General features: G+C 60.4%; 4 protein-coding genes across 4 annotated transcripts; 1 reads left to right on the top strand and 3 right to left on the bottom strand.

Annotated features, from left to right (window-relative positions):
* Positions 1 to 21: 21 nt before the first annotated feature.
* Positions 22 to 3,387, bottom strand: CHLRE_09g391504v5 (uncharacterized protein). Its single transcript, XM_043065600.1, has one exon. It carries the CDS (start codon positions 3,145 to 3,147, stop codon positions 2,980 to 2,982), a length of 168 nt encoding a protein of 55 aa, XP_042921165.1. The 5' UTR covers positions 3,148 to 3,387; the 3' UTR covers positions 22 to 2,979.
* Positions 3,388 to 3,435: 48 nt separating this feature from the next.
* On the bottom strand, positions 3,436 to 5,926 carry CHLRE_09g391467v5 (uncharacterized protein). The gene is made up of 4 exons (XM_043065598.1): positions 5,215 to 5,926; positions 4,639 to 4,970; positions 4,406 to 4,487; positions 3,436 to 4,163 (listed from the first exon to the last, which is right to left on the bottom strand). Exons 1-2 carry the CDS (start codon positions 5,749 to 5,751, stop codon positions 4,965 to 4,967), a joined length of 543 nt encoding a protein of 180 aa, XP_042921164.1. The 5' UTR covers positions 5,752 to 5,926; the 3' UTR covers positions 3,436 to 4,163; positions 4,406 to 4,487; positions 4,639 to 4,964.
* Positions 5,927 to 5,975: 49 nt separating this feature from the next.
* CHLRE_09g391430v5 (uncharacterized protein) lies at positions 5,976 to 7,687 on the bottom strand. Its single transcript, XM_043065597.1, has 2 exons — positions 7,373 to 7,687; positions 5,976 to 6,930 (listed from the first exon to the last, which is right to left on the bottom strand). Exons 1-2 carry the CDS (start codon positions 7,545 to 7,547, stop codon positions 6,356 to 6,358), a joined length of 750 nt encoding a protein of 249 aa, XP_042921163.1. The 5' UTR covers positions 7,548 to 7,687; the 3' UTR covers positions 5,976 to 6,355.
* A 670-nt stretch (positions 7,688 to 8,357) lies between these two features.
* On the top strand, positions 8,358 to 13,393 carry CHLRE_09g391393v5 (uncharacterized protein). The gene is made up of 6 exons (XM_043065595.1): positions 8,358 to 8,628; positions 8,791 to 8,871; positions 9,084 to 9,740; positions 9,854 to 10,600; positions 10,642 to 10,926; positions 12,516 to 13,393. The coding sequence occupies exons 1-4, from the start codon at positions 8,468 to 8,470 to the stop codon at positions 10,113 to 10,115; spliced, it is 1,161 nt and encodes a 386-aa protein (XP_042921162.1). The 5' UTR covers positions 8,358 to 8,467; the 3' UTR covers positions 10,116 to 10,600; positions 10,642 to 10,926; positions 12,516 to 13,393.
* Positions 13,394 to 13,408: the final 15 nt, after the last annotated feature.

Below are 13,408 nucleotides of genomic sequence, written 5' to 3'. Positions count from 1 at the left end.
TCAAGCACGCAAGAATGCAATCGACATAACACATTACAAGCCATGCAGCGGGCCCGAAGACACAGCAAGAATTGCAATATTGCAACCATCCGTGCCGAGGAACAGCAGGCACGCCCACGCGTGACGCAGGGCCAGCGCAGGCCCACAGGCGGGTAGACAAAGCGTACGTCATGCAGAAGTTGTCGTCCCGTGCACACGTGCACGTGCACACTCAAAGCAAGCGGGCGGCAGTGACGGCAGCTAAGCCTTCAACGGTCCATGACGGGTTTCATCATTCCATGCATGCATCAACCTGAGGTAGAGTCACGCGGCGATCGTGTTCCACACACACAGTAGTCCATGCACATGAAAGGTAAGGAATGGCCACACATGTCCGGCCCAGGCCTCGGTTTCAACAGGGACAGGAATGCACGTCGTGCTCACCACCTTTTAACCACACACACACACTTCCACGCCAAATCCTTACGGCGGGTAGCAACGGGCAAGCCCTAGACAGGTTACGTGCTGTAACCATGCATGTCATGCGTGAGCATTACTAGCACAGCCACCTGACGGGCAGCGGCGTAGGAGCGGTATGTCCGGCATGCCTGAAAGTCAAAGGCCCCGCGCACGTGCCCGACACAGTGCCCGAAAGTTGTTGTACATACGGCGGCCGCCTATGGCCGAGCCACAGCACGTCAATCAGACGGGCCCCAACGCATAACTGGCGGGTCTAGTGGACCTCAGTAGTGGACGCACCGCCACCAACCACATAAGCAAGCCCTCTGGTGGGCGTCCGGCTTAAAAGGGGATTGCGCCCTTATGCCATACCGGTACCGGTACCGGTGTACCGTAATCCAAGCGGAGACCGCGAAGCCCTCCGGCGAGAATTACCGCACAACTGATCTGCCCTATAATGAGTACCGCAGCCACCGTGTCATGCATGAGCAGTGCTAGCATAGCCACCTAACGGGCAAGCGACGCAGGAGCGGTATGTCCGGCAGGCCTAGAGTTCAAAGGCCACGCACACGTGCCTGACACAAAGTCTGAAAGTCGTTTGACATACAGTCACGGGAAGTCAATCGATATGGCGGGCCTGAGCGCACGCACAACTGGCGCGTCTAGTGGGCGCGCCGCCACTAGCCACATAAGCAAGCCCTCCGGTGCGTGTCCGGCGTCCGGTCAAGAGAGCGCGCTCGCTCATGCATACATGCCATGCCAGAATAATCCAAGCGGAGACCGTGTAGCCCTCCGGCACGCATTGGCGCACAACTGACATGCTCACATGCCCCATGATGAGTCTGCAATCACCACGCCACCTGACGGGCAAGCAACGCGGGAGCGGTATGTCCGGCATAGTCCGGCATAGTGCTTGAAAGTCTTTTGTATATACAGCGACCACTGCCAGCGGAGTCACATCACATCAATCAGTCCGGTGGGCCTCAGCGCACGACCGAAGCTAGCGCCGCATATAGCAAACCCTATGCGGGCTTCCGATTACATTCTGCGCGGATACTGTCTTGAGACAGAGCACTTGCTGGCCGCCAACGCATACCGGCGTACTAGACGTATAAAACGTGCGAGCAACATCAATACACGTGGGGCCCTCTGGCGGGCAATAATGCACAGCATGTGCGCCCCGCGAGAGTGTCGCAGCCACTATGCCTTGCATACATAGTCCGGGGGTACCAGCTGGCAAGCGTACTGTACATCGTGGGAGTACGGCGGCGCTCGTGCCGAGCGCAATGCAACCAACCACAGCCCTCCGGTGGGCAGTCGCGCAAATATGAAGTTACCAGCGTGTCCAGCTCATGCAAAAGCAGATACACATACCACGTATCATACACATATCCCTCAGTGGGCGTGACACGAGTGTTTAAATGTCGTGCCACCTCTATGTACGCACGACCGTGTACGCACGACCGTGTAACACCCTTCGGCGGGCATATCGCACAAGTACAGCGGGTCAACCCGAGTACAGCCCTCCGGTGGGCAGCAGTGTGCATACGAAGCGTTCAGCGTGCCCAGCACGCGCAACCCCATACGCAAGTCCCTTAGCAGGCAAGATACTCGTGCGTGTGCCAATGTCACATGTGCCGCGCCTACGGACGCGAGAGCGACCAAGCCAAGCCCTCCGGTGGGCCTATCGCACAAGTAAGCGATCAGTATGCATATAATCCGGCGGTCGTACCGCGCATAGTCAACCCGAGTACAGCCCTCCGGTGGGCAGCAGTGTGCATATGAAGCGTTCAGCGTGCCCAGCACGCGCGACCCTATACGCAAATCCCTCAGCAGGCATGATGCTCGTGCGTGTGCCAATGTCACACATGCCGCGACTACGCGCGCGCGACCAAACCAAGCCCTCCGGTGCACCAGTAAAGCGATCAGCATGCAAATAATCCGGCGATCGTGCCGCGCATAGTCAACCCGAGTACAGCCCTCCGGTGGGCAGCAGTGTGCATACGAAGCGCTCAGCGTGCCCAGCACGCGCAACCCCACACGCAAGCCCTCAGCAGGCATGATACCGTACTCGTGCGTGTGCCAATGTCACACATGCCGCGCCTACGCACGCGCGACCAAGTCAAGCCCTCCGGTGGGCCTATCGCACAAGTAAGCGATCAGCATGCAAAATATCCGGCGGTCGTACCGCGCATAGTCAACCCGAGTACAGCCCTCCGGTGGGCAGCGGCATACGAACGGACTGGCGAGTCCAGCAGCACATGCAACCCCACCAAGTACACTGACCTACAACGTGCGGCCGTGCACGAAGATTCTTGTTAAGCCCTCCGGTGGGCACATGCACCACCAGTGCGTTCACAATCGTGCCGTGCACGAAGCACACGAGAAACATCCAGCCCAACACACATAACCCCACACTAACCAAGTGGACTCTCATGAAGCTCTAAACTATGTGGCTGACAAGCTGGGCGTGGCTGGTTGTCATCCGGGTATCACGTTCGGCTTGGCCAGGCCAGCTGATCACTTGAGCCACGCCCAAAGCTATTGGCTTACCGCTGCGATGTCCGCGAAGGCGAAAAGACTCTCAAACTCGGCGGCACGACGAGGCGGGTTGAGGAGTCGCAGCGAGGTCCGTGGAGGGGGTTCACGGGCGAACTCGGCGAACAGCGAGGCGAACTCGGCGAACAATAAGGATCCTGATAGCATCATCGTCAGGGCACATCGAGTGAAAAAAGCCGGTCTAGCACGCAGTGAAAACTAGTGGTCAAGCACACTATGCAGGGCTGGTCATCTCAGCAAGCATCAGATGCAGCGGAAACCCCATAAGCAATCCCTCGTCGCAGACGAATTACGGATGTCGAACCAAACTCTTTGACCGCGTTGGCCGAAGGCGCCAGCGAACGAGCTGCTGATTTGAACTTGTTAACTTGCTGTAGTGCTCTGACGGATACTTTAACTGCCATGAGCAATATAAGAAAGGTAACGCAGAGAAGCAGAGAAGTAGAGAAGCATTAAAAGAAAATATACGCGGGCAAAGCGAGCCCGAACCGCCGTGTAGCCACGCAAAGATAGAGCGTAGCCAGGGACGACGGCGTCAGTACTGACAGAACGAAACTCGCAAAGTAGCGAGCGCGACACAGCGCTCCGCTACTAACCCGGGCCCACCGCCCATGCCGCGCATGGGCCCCAAACAACAAACACACACACGCCACGCCCCTTCGGGGCCCACAACTGTGCACACTCCGAGCGCAGGAAACCTTGGTTTCCGACAACTCGCTGCGCTCGAGCGGAAACCATCAGGTTCCTCGCCTTGCTCTTGTGTCGCTCAACACCTTTCCTGCCCCAACGGCGTCTCCTATGGGTGAAAGCAAGACATTAGCACCGCTGCCGCACCTCGGCCAAAACACCCGCGCGCCCCGCACCGCGCCCCGCACCCGTCTGCGACCAGCCCGCGTGCACTAACACCCTATCCAAACAGCCGCTAGCGAGCTAGCCTGTGATGCTAGCTATTCAGCCACCCGCCAAGCAGGCCAACAACGGGTGGAGGCCGGCGCTCGTGTCTAGCCTAGGCAATGGCGGTCATGACCACCTCCCCTGGTCGGGCCGGTCGAAGCGCTTGGCTAGTGGTACGGTATGCGCTCCGTTGGCTTGGCGGCGCGGCGGCGCCGGGGGTGGCCAGCACCGCCGCCAGCGGGTGCGCCTCGCTGCAGTCCTAGCTCTTCGACCTGCGCGTGGTGACAGGGGTGCGTGTGGTGGTGATGATGGTGGTGGTGAGCAGGGTGGGGCTTGGGGAAAGTGCGCGTCAACGGCGTAGCGACAGGACCAGTGCGACCACGCGCGTGAAGACAAGGGCCGAGGCAGTACAGGAAGCGGTTGGCGCCCTAACAGCAGAGGCATGACACGTGTACCAACTCTTGACACGCTCTAGCACTCTCGCTACTCCCGCCGTCTCCGTACCCCCACACACCTTTGCAACCTTGCCCCCAACGCCGCCTTGAACATGGGCAGGTAGCCGGCCATCTGGCGCACAAATTGGTCATTCTCCAGGCCTGATACACGGTGCAGGGGAAGCGAGGAGAGGGGGCGTGGGGGCCCGCGGAGTCTTAGTAGGGCAGGGGTTGCATCCACATTCAGTAAAATGAGGGGCCGCTCGGGAATGGTGGGTCCATCGACAGGTCTGCAACCCCCACTGCCACTTACCTCGACCTTGGACAGCCGCTGGATGGATACCACCCGCGCTGGCGGAGCTCCGCTGATAGCAGTAGTATTTTGCCTTGCCTCCTCATTATTCTGCTTACTCACTGTCGCCGCCATCCACCCGGGCCCCAGGAACCTCCAGAATCATGCATAAACCCCATGCAGCCATGGACGCCAACAACGCAACAATATCGGATGAGGACATGAACATGTGCACGCGGGTGCAACGGTTGATGCACAGCCACCCCGAACTCGCACAACATAATCACGTCGCTGATGCATTATGGTACCGGCTTGCACGAAACGGCACCCGAAGTCACAGGTCTGGTTTAGGCCTGCAAGCAAGCGGCCGGGACAGCATTATGGAGGTTGATGTCAAGCAAGGGCCTTTTGCGGCAGGTGCCAAGTCCTGGTCGCCACTTACCCGCCAGCATGCCCACCTGCTGCCGCACCACGCTGCCGCACCACGCCGCATCCACACTACCCTCAGCTGGCTGGCATCCGACATGCAACCCTATTCCCCATCATCACAGGTTCACCACCGCGCCACCCATCCGTCCTTGCATTGTGATCCTCTACCTCCATATGCGCCTGCCGTACGTGCTGGTTGTCGATGAACGCAAACAAGGTGTTCCACAACGGCTCCTCCACGGCCGCCTGCGCGACAACGTCCCGCGGCGGCCGGTGCGCGGCCGGGTTTTCCCCGGGGTAAGGTGTGCCGAAACCCTTCTCCAGCAGGTCGAGGCACGCCTCGTTCAGGCCGTGCTGGTCGAAGTAGTCGTGGTGCTGCTGCCGCAGCTGCGTCACGTAGTCGGACCACGCCATCGCAACCGGCTTGCCGCCGAAGCGGTCCTCGAGCTTGTTGTGCGTGCAGCTCATGACATACCGCAGAGCGACCGTGCGGTACAGCTTGCTCTCAAGCTCAAGCGCACTGAACCGCTCATTCGCCTTGTCTTCTTGCGCTTTGAGCTCCGTGCTCGTCTCGTGCTTCAGCGCTGTGAGCTGCGTGCTCGTCTCGTGCTTCAGCGCTGTGAGCTGCGTGCTGAGCTCCTCGACCCGCTGCGCTAGGGTGGCATGCTGGCGACGCGATTTGCCGAGGTTCACCTCCACCACCATTTCTTTCTCCACGAACTCTGCCGCAGACAGTTCACAGATAGCCAGGGGTTGGCTGTTGCTGCTGCTGCTCAGGCCCAGCTTAGCGTCGAAGTCATCCACGAGGGGTGGGATGAGGTCATGAACGCCAACTCTGATTCATATTGGTGAGAATGAGTGAATGTCTACGTCGATTTACAGTATGCTGAGTTATACGTATATACAGGACAGACGCAGCGCACGCGGGTGCAACGGTTAATGCACATCCACCCCGAACTCGCACAACATAATCACGTCGCTGATGCATTATGGTACCGGCTTGCACGAAACGGCACCCGAAGTCACAGGTCTGGTTTAGGCCTGCAAGCAAGCGGCCAGGACAGCACTATGGAGGTTGATGTCAAGCAAGGGCCTTTTGCGGCAGGTGCCAAGTCCTGGTCGCCACTTACCCGCCAGCATGCCCACCTGCTGCCGCACCACGCTGCCGCACCACGCCGCATCCACACTACCCTCAGCTGGCTGGCATCCGACATGCGACCCTCTTCCCCGTCATCACAGGTTCACCACCACGCCACCCATCCGTCCTTTCATTGTGATCCTTCCCTCCATATGCGCCAGGGCTGTCCCTTCAATTGTAATTCGCATCCATATGCGCCTGCCGTACCTGCTGGTTGTCGATGAACGCAAACAAGGTGTGCCACAATGGCTCCTCCACGGCCGCCTGCGTGAAGGCATCCGCAACAACGTCCTGCGGCGGCCGGTGCGCGGCCGGGTTTTCCCGGGGGTAAGGTGTGCCGAAAACCTTCTCCAGCAGGTCAAGGCACGCCTGGTTCAGGCCGTGCTGGTCGAAGTAGACGTGGTGCTGCTGCCGCAGCTGCTTCATGTAGTCGGACCACGCCATCGCAACCGGCTTGCCGCCGAAGCGGTCCTCGAGCTTGTTGTGCGTGCAGCTCATGACATACCGCAGAGCGACCGTGCGGTACAGCTTGCTCTCAAGCTCAAGCGCACTGAACCGCTCGTTCGCCTTGTCCTCTTGCGCTTTGAGCTTCGTGCTCGTCTCGTGCTTCAGCGCTGTGAGCTGCGTGCTCGTCTCGTGCTTCAGCGCTGTGAGCTGCGTGCTGACCTCCTCGACCCGCTGCGCTAGGGTGGCATGCTGGCGAAGCGATTTGCCGAGGTTCACCGTGCTGCCAAAGCAATGCCACCCTAGCGCAGCGGGTCGAGGAGCTCAGCACGCAGCTCACAGCGCTGAAGCACGAGATGAGCACGAAGCTCAAAGTGCAAGAGGACAAGGCGAACGAGCGGTTCAGTGCGCTTGAGCTTGAGAGCAAGCTGTACCGCACGGTCGCTCTGCGGTATGTCGTGAGCTGCACGCACAACAAGCTTGAGGACCGCTTCGGCGGCAAGCCGGTTGCGATGGCGTGGTCTGACTACATGAAGCAGGTGCGGCAGCAGCACCTCCACTCTGTGCCCCCCAATGCCGCTCCATCAGCTGCAGCGCATGCACGCCCCCGCAACCCGCAGGTCGCACCACGCCGCCGCGCACCGGCCGCACTACTTCGACCAGCACGGCCTGAACGAGGCGTGCCTCGACCTGCTGGAGAAGGGTTTCGGCACACCTTACCCCGAGGAAAACTTGGCCGCGCACCGGCCGCCGCGGTTTTGGAGGTCACCTCCACCACCATTTCTTTCTCCATGAACTCTGCCGCAGACAGCTCACAGACAGCCAGGGGTTGGCTGTTGCTGCTGCTGCTCAGGCCCAGCTTAGCGTCGAAGTCGTCCACGAGGGGTGGGATGAGGTCATGAACGCCGAGCTGATTCATATTGGTGAGAATGAGTGAATGTCTATGTCGATTCACAGTATGCTGAGTTATACATACATACAGGACAGACGCAGCAAAAATAATGGAGCCTTACACATGTGCCTCTCGATGGCCTCTGATTTTGGCCTCAAACGCTTAAATCTGTAAGATGGCGGCGCGACGCGCTCCTGCGAAGGGCGCTGCGAAACCGACGTCGGCAGCCCCCATCGCACCCACCCACACACTCCCCCCTCCAGCGCCACACCCCAGCCGCTTGCGCCTCCTGCGGCCCGCCACACCAGTGATAGCCGCACGCATGTGACAGCTGTGGCCGGGAGCCACGCATACAGACCTTGATACAGACACAAGGCATCCAGCAGGGGAGGGGGCGGCACAGCGACGGGCGACACAGCGGCACGCGCTGCATGGGGACCGGCAACTTAGCCCCTGATACCAGCTATCAGTGCCGATGGGCACCCGTATGCTTTCATTGCCTGCAAAGACATTTGCTGTGGCCGAAACGCTGTTTATTAGCGGGGGGGGTTGACCTTGTGGGGTGACCCCCCTGCACCCCCCTCCCGTCCAATTTACCCCCGCATACCGGTATAGCTGAAGTGAACTTGGCGCTGAGGCATGGCTTTTAGGAAGCTAGGGAGGGGGTACAAGGGGGCCGGTTTCCCAAACCGGTCTCACCCGCACTGTGGCCACCGTGGCACTGACCAAAACCGGGCTCATTTCGACCCCAAAACTCAGGTTGGCGGAAAGTTCTGACTAGGAATGGGAGGTTTGCCGAACCCTTCAGGAACCTTGCCAGCGTGTTAGAATCCTAGTCCGAACTTTGCCCCACTGCCGTACGGGCCTCCCCGGGGGGGGGGGTCTGGGGGGCGGATAGGGGGCTTCCCCGACGCTAAACTGGTCTCGCCGGTGACCCTGCTGCTGCAATGATCCTGGACACCTCCTGCAACTGGCTGGCGGCCTCCGGGGCCAGCGGCGCGGCAGCAGCTGCAGCGCTGTCGGGCGCGCCTTCAGGTGACGGCGGGGCAGTCATCGCTGCCGGCGGCATGCCCCACCGCAATCACTGCATGAAGGTCGCAGATTTCGGGTGAGCTGCGTAATCGTGACATGGCCATTGTTACCATGATTACAACGCCTTCAGGCGTTCCCGGGCCTGGACTCAAACGAGCTACCGTACTGCGTTCACGGCGGGCCGACGTCGCATACGCGTCTCCGCCCTCTCAAGTCGCCTGTTTGCTGTTGCCTGCAGGCTCACCAGCCACCTGGTCAACGGCCTGCCGCGCACCATCCACACCGGCAGCGGCTGGGGCGCCATCGCGTACCTAGCTAGGTCCCGAGGCGGTGCAGGAACAGGAGCACGGCAAACCCGCAGACGTGTACAGGTGTGTCAACCACGCACGTGCCAGATACGGGATGAGTATCCATATGTTATGCAGTGGTGCCGGAGTAGATTCACAATCATTGCCAGGGTGACCCCTGAGCCACTGCCCGCCAGTCGCTGTTGCAAGTGTGAGCTCCCGCGCTGCTCCCATGTGCTCGCAGATGCGGCGCCCTGCTGTGGCACATGTGCTCGGGCGTGCCGCCGCACTCGCAGCTGCACCCCGCCCAGATCCTGGTGGGGCTGGCGGGCGGGGAGCTGCAGCTGGAGTGGCCGGCAGACGCGAAGCCCACGCTGCGCAAGATCGGCGCCGCCTGCCTGCAGCACGACCCCGCGGCGCGGCCGTCGTTCGACCGCGTCGTGTGCGCGCTCATCAAAGCGGTGGAGAGGACGCTTAACAAAGGGTTGCGCAGTGGGAGGAAGCCAAGCGGCGCCGTGCGTGGCACAACCAGTGGCCCCGCTGCCGCCGCCGTGATCAGCAGCGCGTCACAACCCCGGGCTGCTCAGGCGGCAGCTGTCGGCGGGACCCGAGATCGTGGCGCCGGCAGCGCTGCAGCCCCTGGGCCGTCAGCAGGGCCCAGCCTGCAGCCAGCCGGCGGTGGGTCGGTGGACGTGGCGCCTTGTGTGGCCCGGACAGCACGCAGCCGTGGCGACTGCCCAGAGGACGGCGACGGCGGGCGGGGTTCACTGCAGGGCGACGCACCTAGCAGCCTGCTGAGGGCCACCTTCAAATGCGTGCCAGGGGCAACGCCGCTAGCGGCGGAGGCGCCAGGGCAGGCCACGCCCAAAGACAGCCGCGAACAGACTCAGCAGCAGGACACGTGCGGAAGGCCCGAGGCAGCTAGCTGCCGCTGCCCCACAAGCTGACGCGCTCCTGACGACGCACACGGGGTGCACAGCGGCGGCCCAGCCACAAACTTCGTTGGCGCCGCAGCCGCCGAGGCCACGCCTGCGTGCCGCAGGAGCGGGAGGCGCAGATGCTTTTGCATATGGGTAGCAGCAGTCTGGCGTGCGACATGCTCACTGCCAGTGACCGCAAAGCGACCAACGTGGTGATGAACACCGGCGGGGCGGCCGGCGGCGACAACGGCGGCAGCGGCGGTGCCTCCGGTTGGGCCAACCCCAGTCACCCGAGTAACGGTGGCGGCAGCTCGACTCTGCACCATGCCGCAGCTTGGGGCGGCAGGAAGGCTTAAAGTTTGGGCATGTGGGTTGAACAGGGACTGGACTGGACCGGGTTTGATGTACTCACTCGCACTATGCCTTATGTTCATTGAAGCAGTAGCGGAGATGTGCTACTGATGCATGGGTCCATCTGCCTGGCGGGGAACGCGCCAGGAAGACGGCCCTTGCGCGCAAATTGAGCACCTGCATGCTATCTAGGGGTTGCATTGGACCCTCGAAAATCAAGACTTTAATACAATAGCAAACACTAGGTGAAGCCTAAGCATCACAGGGTGTAAAACCGCCCTTGCGAAGCACACCTTACTTCATGCCTTGCGTTATCGTCTGTGTGGCCACGCACTTACGCTCGAGTTGGGTACAGATAGCGCACAGCGATGCAGGGCACAAGCTCACGGCCAAGCATGTGTATGTGTGGCGGTGTAACTGGATAGCCGTTGATGGCCATTGATGGCCGCTGTTTGCGGTGTGTTTCACCTGTGCTGCGCAGCTCATAACAGTGAGACGCCTCGCACTGTGCATGCACGCACTGCTCTGCAGCGTTCATTGACACCCAGTGGCAAAGAATTAACCTCATTGCATTTTCAACTTGTATTCCCACACGGCTCTGCGGCACCACTTTGCGCTGTGCATGGTGGCGGTGGTGGTTGTGTTGCGTGAGCGTGACAGGGCATAACAGCAGGCGCCCGGTCATCACTGGGGGCATTTGCCATACGTAACTGCGTGGGCCTCTACGAACATAGTTTTGTTTGTAGTACGGCAGCGTTATAGGGCGTTGGCGCGGCTGCGTGTTCGGGCTGGGCCACTGCAGTTTGACTGGGTACGGTACGTAGGTCCTCGTACGGTGTCAGTACGGTAGCCCACTGTTTGTCAAATGCGTCGTACTGCTTGGACAGCAGCGGCTCGCTTACACACAAAACCAGGCCAACCAGCTGTGGCCGTGCTTGGCTCATCCCAGCGCCCAATCCACACCCCAACGGCGGCACCTTGCGCTTCTCAGTAAACAGCCAGCAATCCATTAGCTATGCCTATGCGTGCCTGCAGAGATCGCTAAGCAGACACCGGCCAGTCTCGGTCTGCGAGCAAACAAGCACCATTTTCTAGGCGGCACCGCGCTCTCTTCCTCCACAAGGCCGTGTCCGCCCTTGACTCGTTGCACATGCATGCCCCCACTGCCGGACCCCAGGTGATTCGCGCAATGCATGTCATGCATCCACCCCAGACAACGTGCATGCCCTCCAAAGCCCCAGCAACCTGTACTACGCCAGACAAATCTACCAATCCACATGTCCGCTCACTAGCGCGTTAGTTCCTCGCCTTGCTCTCGTGTCGCTAAACACCTTTCCTGCCCCAACGGCGTCTCCCATGCAAGTCGCTGATAGCAGTAGTGATTTGCCTTGCCTCCTCATTATTCTGCTTACTCACTGTCGCCGCCATCCACCCGGGCCCCAGGAACCTCCAGAATCATGCATGAAACCCCATGCAGCCATGCACGCCAACAACGCATCAATATCGGATGAGGACATGAACATGTGCTTGCGGGTGCAACGGTTGATGCACAGCCACCCCGAACCCGCACAACATAATCACGTCGCTGATGCATTATGGTACCGGCTTGCACGAAACGGCACCCGAAGTCACAGGTCTGGTTTAGGCCTGCAAGCAAGCGGCCGGGACAGCATTATGGAGGTTGATGTCAAGCAAGGGCCTTTTGCGGCAGGTGCCAAGTCCTGGTCGCCACTTACCCGCCAGCATGCCCACCTGCTGCCGCACCACGCCGCATCCACACTACCCTCAGCTGGTTGGCATCCGACATGCGACCCTCTTCCCCATCATCACAGTTCAACTGTTTAACCACCGCGCCACCTATGTGACCTTTCATTGTGATCCCCGACCTCCATATGCGCCTGCCGTACCTGCTGGTTGTTCATGAACGCAAACAAGGTGTTCCACACCGGCTTCTCCACGGTCGCCTTCTCGACGGCATTCGCGATAATGTCCGGGGGCGGCCGGTGCGCGGCCACGTTGCCCTCGTGGTAGGGTGTGCCGCAACCCTTCTCCAACAGGTCGAGGCATGCCTCGTTGCAAACGAGCACAGCCGCAAGCGAACCGCTCAGCGAGCCGGGCGGTCGCAGCGAAGCAGGGGAGGCTGCGGGGCAGGGGAGTTGCTCCCCAAACCGGAGTGCACAAGCGCATCCCGCTCGGCGCAGAATACATGCAGCGCCCGTCCCAGCCGCCTGCATGCGCTGTGTGCGGTCGCGCTGGGAAGATAACGGGTTGTGTGCACGCCCACATTGGCTTACTTGTGCCACCGTGCCAAAGGCACCTGGCTGCACCTGGCGAGGCTGAAGCGTGCGCAGGCCCTGCAGCCTTAGTAACCTGAGCAACGTCCGGCCTTGCATTCCCTCTTGCAGAAGGCCTGACGGCTGAGGAGGGAGGGGCAAGCCGGGGTACTGCGTAGCGGTATGGCTGGGTTTGATTGAGAACTGGGGAGTGGAAGGCAGTACTAGAGGTGCACGGGGTAGCTAGCCTATTACGCTGCTTGCGGGGCACGCTCCATGGATTGCTAGGCGGTCCGCTAGTGGCGCAGCAGGCCAGGTGGGTGACGGTGCGTTGCGGCTGGGGTGACGCCCACGGGTGACGCCTGGTCGGCGGGGCCGCTTCAGTTTTTGCAATCGCGCCAAAAATAGAAAGAGGGAACATAGTATCCATATTCGTTGTCGATGTACCGTCGATGGGACAAGGCGCTGCTTCCAATGAGTTGAACTTGCTGTTGGGGACTTGTGTGCTTCCAGCACAACACTCGATGCAGCAGTGACACATTGTACAAACTGTTGGCCACATTCATTAGAATATTGTTATGTTACACCTTTAGGGTTGCCCGTGGCCACCCGCGGAGGACGGACAATATGTGTCCTCGCCCAATCTTCCTTAAAGGAAAGACACATCTGCAATGCTAGTAGCGAGATCGAATGTTCTGCTGCCTCCAGGGGCTTGTGAAGCGGCGTGGGAACGCGTCGCATAGCGGAGCAAGTCTGCCTGAGGGAACTTTAGACAGCCCACCCCAGCCGCAGCAAAACGACTGTCATGCCAAGGGCAGACGCATCCTTGGTGATGGCGTCCAAGCTTTTCGGCGCAGCGGCAGTCGAACTTCCGCCGCACCGCGTTTCCAAACAAGCGTGACGACTGACACCGTGTTGTCCTCGTCTGATGTCTGGTCATCGTTGTGGCAAACACAGCCTGCGAGCTGGGGCGGGGGAGGCTTCTGCATTAAGGAAGTGTCCTCGTTAAAGGAGCTGGCAAAGCA

The sequence above is a fragment of the Chlamydomonas reinhardtii genome, chromosome 9 (genome assembly GCF_000002595.2).
Source record: "Chlamydomonas reinhardtii strain CC-503 cw92 mt+ chromosome 9, whole genome shotgun sequence".
Lineage (NCBI taxonomy): Eukaryota > Viridiplantae > Chlorophyta > Chlorophyceae > Chlamydomonadales > Chlamydomonadaceae > Chlamydomonas > Chlamydomonas reinhardtii.
Note: the sequence above shows the minus strand (reverse complement) of the source record. Positions and strands in the feature narration are given on the sequence as shown.

Bases quoted from the DNA above. Each gene is read 5' to 3' on its own strand.
- CHLRE_09g391467v5 (XM_043065598.1), bottom strand. From the start codon at position 5,751: ATGGTGGTGGAGGTGAACCTCGGCAAATCGCGTCGCCAGCATGCCACC.
- CHLRE_09g391504v5 (XM_043065600.1), bottom strand. From the start codon at position 3,147: ATGATGCTATCAGGATCCTTATTGTTCGCCGAGTTCGCCTCGCTGTTC.
- CHLRE_09g391393v5 (XM_043065595.1), top strand. From the start codon at position 8,468: ATGATCCTGGACACCTCCTGCAACTGGCTGGCGGCCTCCGGGGCCAGC. The intron at 8,629-8,790 runs GTGAGCTGCGTA...TGTTGCCTGCAG, and splicing joins ATGAAGGTCGCAGATTTCGG to GCTCACCAGCCACCTGGTCA. The intron at 8,872-9,083 runs GTCCCGAGGCGG...ATGTGCTCGCAG, and splicing joins GCCATCGCGTACCTAGCTAG to ATGCGGCGCCCTGCTGTGGC.
- CHLRE_09g391430v5 (XM_043065597.1), bottom strand. From the start codon at position 7,547: ATGAATCAGCTCGGCGTTCATGACCTCATCCCACCCCTCGTGGACGAC. The intron at 6,931-7,372 runs GTGCGCGGCCAA...CCGCTGCGCTAG, and splicing joins CTCCAAAACCGCGGCGGCCG to GGTGGCATTGCTTTGGCAGC.